This window comes from Podarcis liolepis (genome assembly GCF_965112155.1).
Source record: "Podarcis liolepis genome assembly, chromosome: 8".
NCBI lineage: Eukaryota > Metazoa > Chordata > Lepidosauria > Squamata > Lacertidae > Podarcis > Podarcis liolepis.
In genome coordinates this window covers 60,016,618-60,033,867 of record NC_139560.1, presented here as the reverse complement: position 1 = coordinate 60,033,867, position 17,250 = coordinate 60,016,618, and the positions used below count along the sequence as shown (strand labels likewise).

The 17,250-nt window shown below is 38.2% G+C and overlaps 2 protein-coding genes across 4 annotated transcripts in view; one reads left to right on the top strand and one right to left on the bottom strand.

Annotated features, from left to right (window-relative positions):
• Positions 1 to 625: 625 nt before the first annotated feature.
• DEK (DEK proto-oncogene) lies at positions 626 to 15,575 on the bottom strand. 3 transcript variants are annotated; one of them, XM_083518883.1, is made up of 11 exons: positions 15,444 to 15,575; positions 13,681 to 13,815; positions 12,085 to 12,186; positions 11,551 to 11,660; positions 9,472 to 9,566; positions 8,029 to 8,149; positions 6,350 to 6,535; positions 5,484 to 5,619; positions 4,433 to 4,581; positions 2,659 to 2,727; positions 626 to 2,278 (listed from the first exon to the last, which is right to left on the bottom strand). In XM_083518883.1, the coding sequence occupies exons 2-11, from the start codon at positions 13,802 to 13,804 to the stop codon at positions 2,267 to 2,269; spliced, it is 1,104 nt and encodes a 367-aa protein (XP_083375009.1). In that variant the 5' UTR covers positions 13,805 to 13,815; positions 15,444 to 15,575; the 3' UTR covers positions 626 to 2,266. The 3 variants fall into 3 exon arrangements, with proteins under 3 accessions (XP_083375009.1, XP_083375010.1, XP_083375011.1); XM_083518884.1 differs by lacking the exon at positions 15,444 to 15,575 and adding an exon at positions 14,791 to 15,355; XM_083518885.1 differs by lacking the exon at positions 15,444 to 15,575 and adding an exon at positions 15,181 to 15,355.
• A 1,198-nt stretch (positions 15,576 to 16,773) lies between these two features.
• RNF144B (ring finger protein 144B) overlaps positions 16,774 to 17,250 on the top strand; it is an 82,279-nt gene continuing 81,802 nt past the window's right edge. Inside the window, exon 1 of the mRNA XM_083518889.1 lies at positions 16,774 to 16,893. The gene's annotated coding sequence lies outside the window, so the exon portion shown is untranslated. The remainder of the gene's footprint in view (positions 16,894 to 17,250) is intronic.

The window sequence follows — 17,250 nt, the reverse complement described above, 5'->3', positions numbered from 1 at the left end:
ATTTATAACTCATCCCTTCCTGGAAAATGCAGAGGATGTCAATCTCAAAACAATTACATCAGGATGACAAATGTCTACTCCACTGCTCCTTTCTGACGATCCTTTCAAAGCAATAGTATTCTGCTAGAGGTAACAGACTTTAGGCCAAACCACATTTCCTGGAACAGGTGAAGATTCCATGTCAGATGGCAGCAATATTCCTCAGCAAAGTTCACTTCCTTCCAATCTGATGGAAGAAGGTGGCAATAATTCTGAAATTGCCTTCCACACTTGTTCCCAGCCTAGCAGGCCATCACTTCAGGCCCACTGGGCCTTAAATACCATGCAATCACATCCATTGCCACAGCTCATCTGCCACTTCTGGGAGTTGGCAGAAATGAGCATGTGTGTGACTGTGCGTCAATCGGACACACCTAAAACGGTCACTGCCTGTATAATAATCCAGACATACATCTGCTCAAGGTTAAGTAAGGGTTTGATGTGTTCACACCTCTAGCACTGATTACGCCTCAACATTTGGGTTTGGAATACTCTTGTATCTTATAAAGCAAGGTGATACACAACAGGCACCTTTGTTTCTGTATCATTTTTTTACTGTACATGTATTAAAATATCAAAATATACATTTTTCTTAAAGACATTTATTGAATACAAAACTTAGTTACACTCAGCCTTAATATAAAGGATCACATGCAAAGAAAGCAGTAAAAATGATAGATAGATCAACTTACTAGTTGCCAACTAGTTTCAGAACATAGGTCTGTGACTTTTGACTCCTGAACAATACATTAGCCGAACTTATAATCAATACAGTAATGGAGGGGGTTAGTTACATTTCACATTATGACACATACTTGTTTGGCATTTATTGAGAGCTTTAAGTCATGATCATGTGTGCACATTAACAAAAAGTTTCATGAAACTTTTCATTAAATAAAACTTCATGAACAATTGTCTGCAAAACTGAGGTTTTAAATTTCAAAGCTTACACTGAATCAAAGCAGCAGGTGTCTATTAATACATTTAAACACCTATTCATTTTTCAATATAACCTAATTTTGGATACAGACACAGGAAACCTGTCCAGTGGATACCACAAAGATCATGAAGTTATTCCTTACCATAAGGGAGCTTGATTTTATAGGGATTCTAGAACAGCTGAACACCAAAAACTGCATATGAACTTAGCTCATACCTTCAGAGAAGATTCTTATACTTACTGCAATTCTCAAAGCTGTTTTGGTTTTTCCTATGTATTTATTTCAGTATGCAGGCTCAATAGAACTGTTGGGAAATGTACTTCAAAGTGAAGGCTACACCTTTACCTGCCTCTCACTTGACATCAGTTATGTGTGGGGCTGGGCCAGTGGGCATAATTTGGAAGCAGTCCCCTGCTGGGCCTAATTAGACCCACAGGGTAGAGGTTTGTCACCCTTTGGTGTAGGGTATCATGTCAAGCCTTTGGAACAAAATTAGCTGTAGTCCACTCTAGCAAGTTAAACACTGAAAAATATGAATGCAATTATTCCCTTATAAGGCAAGAAACACCATCTTTTTAAATGCTAGTTAAACTTGTTTCCTAATTAATTTCAGCCTCATTCCTCAACACTGACACTGGTCATAAATCTTCTAAAACACACTGATTTTTTTAAAAAAAACCCAACAACCTGTTTTTAAGCATATATATACAAACAGAACGCTTTTAAAAGTACAAAAATAACAATTTGCAAGTTACTATGCTCTTCACAATTCTTAGATATCTTACACATGCAATATAGTATAACATAATTTAGAGCATTCATGATCAGGACATGTGACTTCTTCCTGAATGAATGGTATGTATTCAAATTAAAAGTAATGCCCAATACTGCAGTATTTGACAGTCTTAGCATGTGTACATACAGATACAACAGTTTTCGTATCAACTGATTTTTTAAAAATTCTCTACATTACAATGCACTAAAACCTACAATAGCTATATTAAATCTGCTTGTACAAAGAAATTCCATGATGTACAAAGTAAAAGCAGGGAACATTGATGGCCATGCAAAAACCTAAGAACTGCATTAAATGCAATTTTTAAAAGTTAAAGTAATTTCCATTAACACTCAGAACATTAAGCCAGTAGAATCATCCCTGACTAAATACTATGTTATGCCCACCCAAAAGGGCGAAACAAAACAAAAATTAAAAGGTTTTGCTGGTGTTTGTAAAATATTTAAATCCACGGGAACAAGTCTGCAGCATTCGTTTTCTTCCCATTAGATCATGAAATGAGCTAAAAAGAGAAGAGTTTGTGTACTTTTAATCTTTAACCTACTTTGTAAATCCCACTTCCCACAAACACATTGCTAAGGCTGCCATTTTAACAGCTTGCTTGGAAGGAAGTTCCAGGGGAATTGATGGGACTTACTTCCAAGTAAATATGGCTAAGGATGGACCACAGGCCTTTAAGGGTACACTGTGAAACGTTGGATAAGGGGGACTATCTTAAAGTTACTTTAAATTTACTGAGATGAAACTAAGCATAATAAATGAGTAAAATTTGGGTGGAATTTCAGGAACTGAGATCTTCCTAGGTACCCAACATTTCCAAATTTAAAGAGCAGCTTTTAATATTTGGATCATCACATGATATTTCATGGATCAAGTATTTACCTCTTTCACAGTCTTTTTGATGAAGACTTTTCTGTCAGACAAGTCATAACTGGGATAGCTTTCATACACCTGTAACAACCAATTTAACACAAAGGTAAGTCAAATAGTACATTCCAAACATTCTCCCAATAACTAAGGGTCAAACTGGTTGTACCACAAACAGTATCTCATTAGTTTTTTAAATACATTGAGAACAGGCATGAAAGGTATGAATCTGGTTTGGGACTACTGCATTTGGGGAGGCTGCTTTTTAAAGACTCATTAAAATTGTTCCCTCCCCCAGTTTGCACCACAGAAGTCAAATATTCAAAGCATAGTTAACCATATCCTTTGTATGTCATGTCTGACTCCACTCCACTTTTCCAACATAACATAAAGACTTATATACTGTACTTACTTGCAAATATTTCTATTCTCTAACCTGACTCTCACCATGCATGTAGAAGTGTCTAATACACCTTTTGCAATTTAAATGTGAGTACCAGAATGGAGAGATTGCTTGTTTATTAAATTGAAGCATCTCCCTTACCTTTGATATTGCAAGGGAGGTATAAAAGGTAGATATAATATCCAAATAGACGTTTTTGTGTCAAAATTAGGACTGAGAAGACCCAGAGTCAGTTCTCTGGTCCATCTTGAAGAACCCTTAGATCACTCACAATTTTTCAGTCTAACCTTCAGAGTTTTTTTGCAAGGACAGACTAGGGATTGTTTATTGTCCTGCCCTGAGCCCCTTGGAGGCAAAGCAGGATCTGGAGAAACTAGGGGGTGACATGGGACCTATGCTAGTTATCTTTCAGGGGTTAACCTAAATATATTTTACTATGTTTAGTATAATTATACCATACTGTGATAATGGGATTATGACTGCCCCCCAAGGAAAATAGACAGCATAAACTGAGTTCACTTGTCTTTTCCTGCACCAACAAGAAGCATAAGAATTTATGAAATGTGCATGCATTTTTACATTTGACTCTAAAAGTTTCTAACTGCAAACCAGTGATGGGGGGGGGGTAGACAAATCTTCACTGCTTCATCTTTCTTCAGATAATTAATGTGAAAGTAGCAAATAATGGATACTAACTGCAAATCAACGTTAGGCAAGGTTGGCAGTTTCGTGTCTATATAAAATGCAGTACAGTGGTATTTCGGGTTAAGAACTTAATTCATTCTGGAGGTCCGTTTTTAACCTGAAACTGTTCTTAACCCGAGGTACCACTTTAGCTAATGGGGCCTCCTGCTGCCGCTGTGCCACGCGATTTCTGTTCTCATCCTGAAGCAAAGTTCTTAACCCGAGGTACTATTTCTGGGTTAGCGGAGTCTGTAAACCCGAGGTACCACTGTACAAGGAAAACTAACATGGCAAATGAGATCACTCCCCAGGTATCTCCAATTTACTCTCCCCAGACCACGTCTTCCTCTAGTTCTTTTGAATGTGTCCTTGAAATGTTATAATGCCCCTTGCTTGCCTGGATCAAGATATATGAGCAGAAACCTTTGAATTTTGTTTGGACAGACTGTACCCTATACTTCTGTACAAATATAAAATTACATCTATTGCACCATCCACCACTGGCAAGTGGCCCCCAGAAGGTTCCCCACTTGGAATATGGCCCTTTGCTGAAAAAGGTTCCACATTCCTGCTTTTAGGGCCACAGGGAGTTTTCCAAATTTCCCTAATTTGCAAAGGAAAACTTTCCAGAAAAACCCACATTACTGCTGTAAACTGCAAGCAAAACAACGAAAGTGGAAAACTAATGTCATAAATCTGTACCTCTTTACAAATTTGTTTCATTGTAACTTCCTCTAGGTTTGCATTGGCCAGAAGCTTCTTCACTGTTTCTTTCAGCTCTTCATCTGTAGGTGGCTTTTTCAACTTTTTAATTAAAGGCTCATCATCCGAACTATCCTCTGACTCACTTTCTAAATGTAAAGATATTTTCCAATTAAAATGTGGATAATGATTTCTTTCCAATTAAACATTTTCACCTGGACTAACAAACTGAATGACTTCAAGCACTTTTGAACTTGGGCTTTTCAAATGGCAGCTGCCAAGACCAGCTAGCAAGCTTCTTTGGAAATGGAGAGAAGTTTCAAAAATTATTTATGGGGTTGTGGTTTCCCTTCTCTCTGCTCACATATCCCAGCATACCCCCTATTTGTTACCTTTGATCTCCCAACTCTACCTACCACTAAAGGTCTCCTGCTCCCTTAAAACCATTGACCATTTCCCTGTTGTTGTTGTTGCTGCCACCTACCTCCTCCCTGGGGTCCCTACAAAGCCATGTCCCAGGGAGGTCACTAGATCAGTCACTCAGCTACTCTACTGAGTCCAGGCTTTCTATGACTAAGTGCATGCACACAAGGTATGTAGGGTGATGTGTATTAACCTTAAAATCCACCCAGACCGGAACAGGCAGTTAAAACACACATATATTATGGAACATAATAACTAGAAAAAGCAGCCACTTGATATAGAACGCTCAGTTCTAATGCCCTATCTTAAGAAAACTCTCTTCTCCTTAAAACCCATGCTAACTCTAACCATTTCTTTCCTCTCATTTCCTCCTTGTCTCTTCAGCCACTCTTTTTAAACTGTTGTTCTCAACCGACGCTCTTCACCTGCCGCTTGCTCTCACTCCTCCCAACATTCTACCACAATGCCCTGCTGTCAAACATTCTTCCATTCACCTTTCTGTCTTTGTTACAAAGCATCCATCTTTATGGCCCCCCCACACTTTATGTAAGTATGTATAATTGTATTTGCATATACTCTTCTGCTCTTGTCCCTGTCTGCTCGCAGGACCCCAGAAAGATAGGTTCACCTTTTTTGGAATTGTTCTGATTCTTCTTGGTTGTGCTGCTATCTGCTTTCTTGACGTAAGCATTCTTTGTGCCCCTTTTGCTTTTCACAGCTGACTTTTGCTTGGGTTTTTCTTTTTTGGATGACTTTTTAGGTGGCTGTGGTGTGATAAAGAGAGCATCAAAGTCTATTACAATATAAAACACTCCTAACACTATGAAGCTTCTTGCTAAAGCATAGTTTATTGCTAGAAAGCACTCTTTGCAGCAAAGCCAAAATACACATGAAAGCTATTTGTAACTGCATTATTTGTATTTAGTTCTAATAATGCCCCTGCATTTTAAGAGAACATGCCTTTCTGCTTTTGCAGGGATACAAAAAGTTACCTTGTACCTTGTGAAGGTGGTGAACTGGCTATGTTTGGCCTGCTAACCATTTTTTTGTCAATCCCCCCCCCCCAAAGCCATCAGCAGATAGTGACAGTGTCCCATTGCTAGTATGCTGTCACTGTAAGGTTGCAATGGGTGATGAAGGTGTGAGGCTGAAAGGCGTTAGCTAGTTCTGTTGAGAATTGTACCTTTGTTTGAGGCGAGCACCAAGCATTTTTGTCCCTAAAATAACAAGTAATTATGCGAAGAATAATGAATCTATGGTACATTCCTATCCACACTTCTAGCAAACAAGTCTTTGTACTTTATCAGCATCTAGTCACTACTTTCAAGTTTAAGTCTGTTGATCACTAAGCAAATATCTTAAAAGTCAATAGGTCTATGGAATGAAAAGATTTTTCTCTATAACCCTATCATCTTCAGCTCAATGCCCTTTAAGCAAATCAGAGAGCCTACTGTAGCTGGCCTTCAACATGGATAGTTTGCAAATAGATCCTACCTCCTCTTCACTTTCTTTATCTTCTTCAGATGATTCTTCTTTCTCTTTCTTTTCATCTTCCTCACTACTGGATTCATCTGACAGGATCTCAGGACATTTAGTGCGCTTGCCTTTCCGTGCTGTTCCAGAGCTACTGCGTTCCTTTTTCCCACTTTTGTTAGGTGTTCTCTTGGATTTTGGCAATGGCTATTAAATATTAAAAATTGAGGCAAACAAAATAGTTTTAAAACTCTCTATTTATTTATAAGACTCTATAGGGGATAAGTAATTGCTTAGACCTTAACCACCTTCAAAGTGTTATCCTTTACTATGGTCATTTTGAAAAGGTACCATGAGATTACAGGTTTCTTTTAGAATGAAGTTATAGACATTACATACATGTATTATTTGAGGGTAATTATTCAATTGAAGGTATTTATTCTATTTAAGATGGTCATACTGTGAGTTCTATTTCTTACGTAGCCAAAACAGTATCATATCTGTAGAAGATGAGGAACTAGCAGATCTGGAGGGACTCCAAAGTTTGCATAAGTTAAAGCTGCCACAAAAGTTGTTGAGTTTTTTATGGGGGGGGGGGGTTAAAGTTGTTTATTTATATACCATCCTTCATTTGAAGATCTTTAGTAGGGGAACATCCTCCCAATATAGCCCAATGAGGGGGAATGGAATTGCACAACAGCACTTGCAAAGTTTTCTTGCAGATTCCACTTTTTATTTTAGCTATCAATCAGCAGCTTGAATATGGAAGACTGACAAATGCAATGCTGCCATTGAGTTTTTGTTTCCCATGACAGGAGCCATGTTTGATGCCAAATATATGGGTAATACCTTCCACAAATGTGGTTCCAGAGGAAAATTCTGGAAAGCAGTGACAAGCTCAGGAAGGATTTCACTCCCCATTTGAAGAGTCTTATTGCAGTATTCCTGGCAGTGCTATAAATAAAGACATCTTTTTCTCTGTTTGTTTTCAGATGCCAGCCTCGCTGACTGTTGGTGTCTGTCTTTTCCAGAGAAGCAGAAACACAAAATTCAGAGACATTGCTTTTCCATTTTTAATAAATTGTTAGGTAATATTGCCTAATACTGCAAGGCAATGAGAACATAATTTGTTATTGAGCTTTTTACTCCAGGTTGAATGCCTCAGTCTCAAAACTCGTGGAAGAAAACTTGTGTTTTCATATACACAGTTCAATAGAAATGGCATATTTGTTTTTAAAAGGGCCTCAGCTGTAACAAATGTTTAATAGCTGCTAGGCATGGTCTCTGTATAAAGAACCTCAGAAGAGATACTAACGTGCAATCAAACCCTAGTGCTCTTGTAGTACTCCTTGTAAGGAGAATGCTACGGTTCATTTTCCCCTTGAGCTCTGCCTTTGTTCTGTTTGACTGTCTTCTTCCATCTCTCTTATTTTCCACAAGAACAACATATAATATATAATAAAGAAGCTAATAAGATGTTCACTAGTGGCTTAATAGAATTGTGGTCATATTACTTACATCTTCAAGAGCATATATGAATCAAGCAAAGCATATGTGTGATTTTGTGGTGGCGCAAGCCACACAAAACTCAACAACTGTTTGACGTGGGACAGCAATAGCAACTCTACATAAAAAGCATGATCACCACAAAGATGATAAATGTAATCTAAATATAGCTTCATTATTATGTCTTGTCTTACCTTGCCTGAAGGTTTTGGATGCATTAAGAAGTTTAGGATTCTGGCTACCAATTCACTATTAACTCCTGATCTTTCCAAATCAAGAACTTCACATATACTTTTCAGCATTGCATTTCTGTACCTAGAGAGAAATACCCTTTATTAAGCATAGCTGATAAAAGTTGATCTTAATACACAGGAGCAAAGATAGTTTAGTTGACTACCTGAGCTTTCAACTATATCTTACAAGCATACAATTGATGAATTTATTATTTATACTCCACTTTTTGATTTTTCAAAACTCAAGGCAACTCACAAAAATTAAACAAACCACAGAAATGCAATCAACATTTTGACAATATTTCTTCAATGATTGCATGTCCCGTCTTATTAAAACAGTACTTATAATAAAACTAGAAATACCAACCAGGCAGGTAGGAAATATTTTACAGCTAAGGACAGAATTCAAAGACAGAGTTCAAAGGGTATAGGGATTCATTTATTTAAACACCTTCTCAAATTTTTGTCAGTAGAAAGAAGCCACAGTATAGCTTTTATAGTTTATGCAAAGATTAATGGTGCAACAACTGAGAAACCTGTGCAGGCCCTCAGGAATAAAATTCACCCTTCAGAAGTTACAGCCAACCCCTATTTACCAACATGATTATACCACCATTGTCTAGAAGAGTCTGCGTGATAATGGAAGGAAGGGCAACTTTTATGGGTTGCCATCTTTACCATAAGTCAGCCTAAGTACACTGGTAGCAGCTTATGCCCTCTCCATAGAGGGAAGTAGTGGAAATTGCAGTACACTGGAAATTGGAAATACCAACTGCAAGGAGGAAAAAGACATTGCTACATGTGCAACCACAGATTCTGAATATCGTAAAACACATCACAAAATACAGTATTCATTGTATACTCTTTATAACTGCAAATTTATTTTGGATAAATTTAAGTTCTACAAAAGTTCTGCACAAATATTAAGGTGGCAGAGAATTTTAAGTTTGAATTAAATGTTGGGGGCACAATTTAGCCAAAGGTATGCAAGTTTAAGTGCTTTTCATTTCAAGGGGGAAAATTAAGTATGTGTAACTCAACTATTAGAAAAATCACCAATATCTATGTGCTTAACTTTCACAAGACCATACCTCAAGTTTGTGCATGAAAATAGCAATATTTTATTGAACAAGATACTCACTTGTATCTTCAACTAAGTAATTAATTAGAAAAAATTCAGCACCAGTAAACCCATTCATTTTAGACATAAAATGTTCACATGTGTAATATAAAACTATCCTTCAGTAATGTTTATGGATATGGTTTGAAATACACTGAAGTTACTAACTGAAATGTGCAGGGATAGCAAACAGGGCTTAAAGCAGTTGCTCTGCTCAAGATTTAAAATGCATGTATTAACATAAATAATGAACTTGATCATACTAAAAAGTTTTAAAATGTTACTTTTTCAACATCTCTTCCTTTTTCTTATACTGGTCACTTCCTTTTTCAAATGGAAAGCCACTGAACTGACCCACATTCTTCTTTAATGAAGCAACCTAAAACAGAACACAATAACATGCATTTTAGAGTGATATTTGCATTATACCAGGCAGGTCTTGATCCAAAGCAGTTCAACTAGGGCTTAGAACAAGTTTTCGTCAACAGAAAATTCAAGAGAAACAGGATGCAACATTTCCCAAAAACAAACTGAGTTTACCATCAAAGGTGTTGCTTCTCTGACTATTTGCAGCTGCAATGATCACCATTTTTCAGAAGAGTCTTCCTAGGCAACACTTTCCTATCTTTGAAGACCACAGTGCAGTACAGTAAGGAAAGAGAGGAAAGTGTCCCTGCATTGTTGAGGCAGTTGTGCTGATCTTCTGACACATGATAATTATGGAATCAATTCAAAGGTAAAGCTGGGAAGGGTGCTCAGCCAGATAGCACAGTGAACATCAAGTTGCCGCTGAAGGAGCACTGCAAATTTGTAGCCTATAAACAAGGCTACAAGATTAGCACATAAATTTTTGCTCACCTTTGAATATAACTACCTAATTATGTATGAAATAAATAAGAGCAAATGTTAAAACAGCTCATATACCCTTATTTGATAAGGAATTTTTCAGGAAGAAGCTCCCTCAATTTCTGTAAGACAGCAAGCTGCTACATACTGCAAATAATCACATTCATGAGAAACAAAAGGTACACTATTTTTAAAAAAACCAAAACACAAGTAAAAATATGTACTGAAATATTGGTGAGTTTGTATGGAATATGTTGTATAGAAGCTGTTTTCTATATAGACAGATTTGGATTCAATTGACAAATTATACAGGTAATTAAAGTATCTAAAAAGCAATTCATAAAGCAATTTTGCTCTTCATAACCAAGATAAGCTTAAGCATTTTACAAATAAAAATGTTAGAATAGTAATAGACTAAGTATATTAGAAGGCCTATTATATCCTATGTATATAAGCCTTTCTATGCATGAGCAAAACAAACTTGCTTTCAACAAGTTCAACTTCTTCTCTCCCCCTGCATGACCTCAAAATCTGCTCCAGAGGCTTGGAGGACAACCCAGAGCAGATTTTAGGGGGGGTGCAGGAGAGAAGGAAGCTCAAGGGTCCTTGAGGAAGCAGAAGTCCACATGTGCAATGCTGGATAAAGCCCTTAGCAAAATAATTCTTCTTGTAGATTTTAATGTAGTCAAAATGGTATTATTAATGCCCAAGAGGGAGGTATCAGCGGGCTTGGGAAAACCAAGGTCTACATGCAAACGTGTGTGCGCAAAAGCAAGACTCCAAAACAACCCAGTAACCATAGAATGCTGACCACTGGGAGGTGGTGGTGGTGGAAGAATGCAAATCTGAGGGAGGGAGAATAGAATGGAGTTTCCTGGAAAGTGATGTGGCTGCAACCCTGAACAGGAGCACTACACAATGCAATATTTTGTTACAGGGCCACTTGTTTTAGCAGCAATTTCAAACAAACCAAGGATAGAATGTGAGAATCAAAAACAGGCTTAAGGCCCCGAGCAAAGACAGGATTGTGCCAGTAACTTCTAGCACCAGCAGACTCTACATTTATCAATCTCAGGATTATTGAGAGAAAAATGAATATTCAAAGGGGGGGGGATGGACAAATTAAAGTATAAAGACTTCATTCCAAAGTCCACTGGATAGGATCCAAATGACTACATCCAGCTTTGTAAGGCAAAGAGCTATTTGGATTCACTTTATTTCCACTGTAACCACCACATGGCAGATTGTTTTTGAAGAGATGGGAATTTCAAGTACCCTTTGTATAGGGTCAAAAGCTCAAAGAAAAAAGATAATATAATTAATAATTCCAGGAAGCACAAGTAAGGCCTGGAAATGTAGTTTTCAAATACAAACCTGCTATTGGAAAGCCCACTCCACTGATTTAAATGGAATTTATTTTCATCTTAGGACTTTAAAGAGTCTCAGCCTTCAGAAACAAGGCCATTCTGTATTTCATGACATTTTCCAAAACAAATTTGATAGTTTTCTAAGCTTACTGTGCCTGGTCTGTTGTATAGAAGTTTGTGCAGATTTCGAAGTTCATCTGTTTTCTTCTTGCTTAAAAAGTACTGTATTCTTTCAATTTCACAAAGTTTTTGTCCCTTTCCTGAAAGGGAAAATGTATTACATTAGTCTATTTAGCAACATTAATACTTACTAATAGTTACTAGATTACACTTATGAGGTGGTTATAGTTATCAGTCAGATATATTTAAATGATTGTTGTATAATTTTTTGACAGGGGCTGTGGATATGTTTTTTGTTTTAAATTGTATGGGTCCTCCTTAAGATTACCTAACATGTTTCTGCTTGAAAGGCTGTCAAGTGTTGAATTAAATTTAGACAATAATTTCAACATTTTGAAATAATGGTTCCAATGCAACCCAATCAGATGGGTGGTATATAAATAATAAAATTGGTATTATTTGTATTTGGAATTATTTGGAACAAGATGAGTTCTAAGTACTTGCTACTTAAAAACATGTAAAGATAACTCATGCTCGATATACAGTATGCAAAAAATAACTTGCCTGGTGTAATTGTAAAAGGTTCTTTCTGTAATGAAGAAACTTGCATGGTCAATCTTTCTACTTTTTTCTTCTCTCTTTTTCCTTCAACAATGAGACTCTTTTCTGAAATAGACAATTATATATAAAAATTTGAAACACAGTTAGTTGCCATATAGAAAAAACAGACCTATAGATCAAAAGTACATATTTAATATTCTAAGAAACATTCTGGGAACACCCAAAACTGTAGCAAATTAGGGTTGGACTACAGATCTGCCATGGAGGTCTATAGATCTGCCACCATACCTGTGGCAATTTACACTCTGAAACAGGGAACTCCAGGCTGGAATATTTCTGAAGGTTCGCTAAATGTTGTACTTATTTTACTTGTTAAAATAAATCTACAACAGCCCTTCTCTAGTCACGTAAGAAAACACAAACTCCTCCAAGCACTGTGAAGTATTGTAACTGAGAAGAGTTGTAATGGCAACTTATGAACAAGCGTTCAAGTTTGGCTCTGGAAAGGAGACTTTACATATATACCCGACTGACTCAACTTGATTCCTCATTCTCCAACTAACAAGAAATATTTGCTAGTTACCACAGAAAGTATATGTTAATAAAATATATATTGACCTCAAAAAACTAGTCCCTCTATGAACAAACATGTCTACACAGATTCTAATTAAAATTGAGAAACTAGATAGGAATAGTATCAGCAAGCCACTCATCATACTTTTCAATATCTGAACCCTGAAACAAAGGAAGTAACCATCAGAACTGGAATAATGCAAAACACAATGAGGAAGAGAAACAGCCCAGGTCACCTTTATTTATGCACAGAACTATTTAAACTCTAATTATCTAAAGCTTACAATCCAGTAATATATATGTATAAAGACTGTAAAATGACTATCAAATCAGATTATTGATTTCCAAATACTAAACTCACAATTTTGCCTAATATACAAGTAAATAAACAAATCATGTAACCTAGGTGCGTTTAAAACCCTACTCACATGCAACATAAAGTTCATACGAACAGATCACTGTTCCTATATAAAAATAAGAGGAAGGTGAAGAAGTGCTCATTCTCCATCACCTAAACAAAACTGTCCACTTTATACTACTTGTACTTCTTGGCTCTCCTACCTTTTTCTGAGCCCCAAGCACATCTGTACTCTGCAGAGCTGTCCATAACTTATTAATGCTCTAAATTACTAGAGAAAAAGCAACCCAAACATCTTCTCAGAAGGTTACAGTTTGATCTCAGTTAGAAGAGCTATTATTTTTTATTATCATTATTAAAAACAGAGTGTGCATATAATTTTACAGCATACTCAAAGATTGTTTTTAACTAATTTTCCATAAATGCATCCGTAAAAATGTTTCATCTCCAGTGTCATCTAATACTGGACATTGAGGGGAAAGTGCTTTTTCTTTCCAGCTGCAGCTTTTCACATTATGTTGGACTCCATTCTAGAGTGTTTTTGCTTGGCTGGGGGCAAGGGACTATATCTGGAGAGCTTTCTAAAATGTCCTGCTGCACATACATCTTGACCTAAATATTTAGCTTAGTGGAAGTTCTAGTGTTCTTTCACATTAGCGTTTTTCTACCTTTTTCCTCCTCCTCGTCCTCCTCCTCTTCTTCACTATCTTCAACTTTGTCCTCAGTTTCCGGTTCTCTTTCTTCTGTTTGTTCAGCAGACAGTGAACCATCTTTTTCAGTTACAGATGACATGGTTGGTTCTTCTGCATGAAAACACAGGGGAAATATAATGTCAATATGACTCCTATAAAATAACGTTTGACCGTGTGCCCTTCCATCATTCTTGCAACATAGAAAGGAATTCTCCTTAACAGCAAGTTCTCATATACCACATTATTAACAGTTGTGTGACTGTTTTACTATAAGTTTACATCAACAACATATGGCTAATAAATATGCCGCAAAGTAAAAGCTAGGGCTGAAGGACAAATGAAAAAACATTTACAGAAGTTGGGAGTAAGCAACTGCTTCTTCTGAGAAGGAATTTCCCCCCATACAACTGATTATACATAACAGTATTTAATCCTCTGCAATTTTACACAAATCTAGCTATAGCCTCCTTTGTTAAAAAGAAACTTTCTAAAAACTAGTTTTAATGACATAAAAATACAGGCAGCATCTGAAGAAGGAAAGAGTAAAGTTCCTGTGATCTGTATGGCTACTTATTCTGCATGGTCTTCGCATGCTTTTACACCCACACTTACTACCTGTAATCCAGTGAAATAGTTCTGGGGGCCAAGTTCAGAAGTATGCAAATATTGGACACTGACTGAAGCATGCTTGCAAAATAAACTGTATACACTTTGCATAAATTATTTTGAGCTTCCTAGTTATAAAGATCCCAAGTGACTTAAACAGAACATGGCATGTCTTTTTAACAAGATTTCACAAAAGGAAGGAGGTAAACAATCCAAACAACTTGGAAATCTGCTATCCTACACGATCACACATTATGTTAATAGTGTGGTGCAGGCATAATTTGATGCCCCATAAATAAGGTATGTAGTAGAATGACAACTGTCTTATGTTTCCATGCACCAACACTAACTTGGATCATATCCCCACTTCAACCAAAAATATCTGAAGCCCACCCAGAGGTCAAAACAAAACATGCAGCAGACAGTACTGTACTGTTTTTCACCCCATTATTTGAAGTTTCTATTTAAACTTTTACATACACCTATAAAAAACCACCAGCACACGGAAGCCACTTTATGCATTCGAACAAGTGGGCTCTAATCCATTCAAACTCCTGCTGGTCTTTCTAGGACTGCCGTTCTTTCTTCTTCCTAAAACAAACTAAAGCAGTGACGTTTTTGGAATACGGGTTGTTGTTGTTGGGGGAATGTTTCCGTTGGCTTTTGCTTTAGCACGACAGAAACTCCGAGCAAAACGGAACATTTTGAAAGAATCCCGCTGGCAAAACAAACGCGACTCCATGCTCCAACCATCTCTTCCTTAAGGATTTATAAGCTCCAGGATTTTCGGGACCGAGGCAGAAGAAGACAGAGAAAGAGTGGTAGCCCTCATCCCTCCCCCTCCCCCTCCGTGTTCAATCTGCCCCTCACTATAAGTAAACGGTTAAGCCCCCCACAAGGGCAATAATGTCAGGCGAGAGGATTCCGGCGGGAAGCGCTGAAGAGACGTCAAGGCCGGGCGGAGGGAACAGAAATCCTGTCAGGCTCCGAGCAAGGAGGCTCCCTGCCGCCTTAACCATTTCCACAGAGCGGGCTGCGCAAGGCAAACGTCGCTTCCTGGGCGTTCGAAACCGCCACCCAGGCCGTTAGGACCTCGCCTTCGACCGTTATCCCGGGAGCAACGGAACACTCACCTCGTCGCGAGACGGACACCTCGGGGCACTTCTGAGAAAGTGTCAGCAGCAGCGATGGCGCACAGCCACGGTTTTCCTTAAAAAAGAGAAAGGAAAGATAAAAGGGGGGGAAAACCTCACCACCCCTCAGGTAACAAGAGCAGCGGCTGGTAGAGACTTAAGGAGGGGGGCGGGACCAGACGTGAGGCTGTTGCTCACTCTTCCCCAGGAAAAAAAATAAAAATCAACAACGTTTCAAAATGGCGGGTTGTCAAAGGGGAAGAAGGAAGCGGGAAATCTCTGGCCAATCGGCGCTCGGGACGTCGGGCTTGGGAGGCGGGGTTTTGAGAAAGTGACGGGCAGAAAGGAAAGGCCTCGCGCCGCGAACTGGGTGAAAGGGAGGTTTTGTGTTTGGCAGGGGGAAAGCTCCACGGCGCATGCGTGCAACTGGGGGCGGGGGCGGTTCGGAAGTTGCCATGGTGGCGCCCTCGAGCATACTTGCTGCTGTGGTTGGGGGGCCCGTCCGAATGGTTTTTTTTTTTTAAGCGGCCGCAAGACGAAAGCGCATTTGCAACTTCTGAAGGGGAAAGGGACCAGAGTGCAGCCCAATGAGAGCTCTGGTTCTTCTGCCAGCTCAGGCGCACTAAGCATAGAGAGAAAACCCCGTGTCCATATTGCCAACTATCTGTAAAATCTACCAACAACAACAATTTATTATTTATACCCGGCCCATCTTGGCTGGGTTTCCCCAGCCGCTGGGTGGCTTCCAACAAAATATTAAAAATACATTAAATACTATGCTTCTCCTACAGCCGCGTTCAGGATTGGAATCAACTATTTATTGTATTTCTATTTAGATTTGTATACTGCTTTTTTACCAGAATCCCCAGTGTGACTCATAACATTAATAACATATTTCCGTTGAAAACCTTCCAGTTTCAATATTAAAAGACTACAATACAGTGGTACCTCAGGTTACATACGCTTCAGGTTACAGACTCTGCTAACCCAGAAATAGTACCTCGGGTTAAGAACTTTGCTTCAGGATGAGAACAGAAATTGTGCTCTGGCAGCGCGGCAGCAGCAGGAGGCCCCATTAGCTAAAGTGGTTATTCAGGTTAAAGAACAGTTTCAGGTTAAGAACAGACCTCCGGAATGAATTAAGTACTTAACCCGAGGTACCACTGTAAATGGACTCTCAAGGAGAGATGGGAGCACAAGAGAGAAAACAGGGTAGAATAGATATAGTATATGGGTAAGTTATTGGGTGAATGAAAGGCAATGCACCTGTGTGCAATGTATGTCACTGAGTGTGTCTGATCTACTTGGGCACATGTGCTTTTGTTTACAGGTATCAAAATGATGCAGTCTTCAATATCCCTGCCTTCGAAAGTAAAATTAGATGGAAGATTCTACAATATGTACAGATGCATGAAATATCCTCAGCAGAATTGTAGGAAGTCTGTAAGAGGTACTGTGGGCTAGTGGTCATGTTAAAAACCATGTTAGTAATTCTTTGTAATATTTATTATTTAAATAATAAAACCTATGAAACTTGGCTCCATTCACACTGTAGTCTGATACCTACTTTCTAGGATTAAGTCCCTCTGAACTGCACACCTCTGAATAGGATTGTGCTGTTAGAAACAGTTATTCTTTCCATTCGTGGTGAATTATGTCTTACAGAGAACAACAGAGATACATTTCTCATTGTTGGAATAAATGTGTTTTGTTTCTGTTGACATCCACTAAGTTTATAAAAATGTAATTAAAAATAAATATTACTTCTAACTATTGACGGATCAAGCACACACTAGACCTCCAGCTC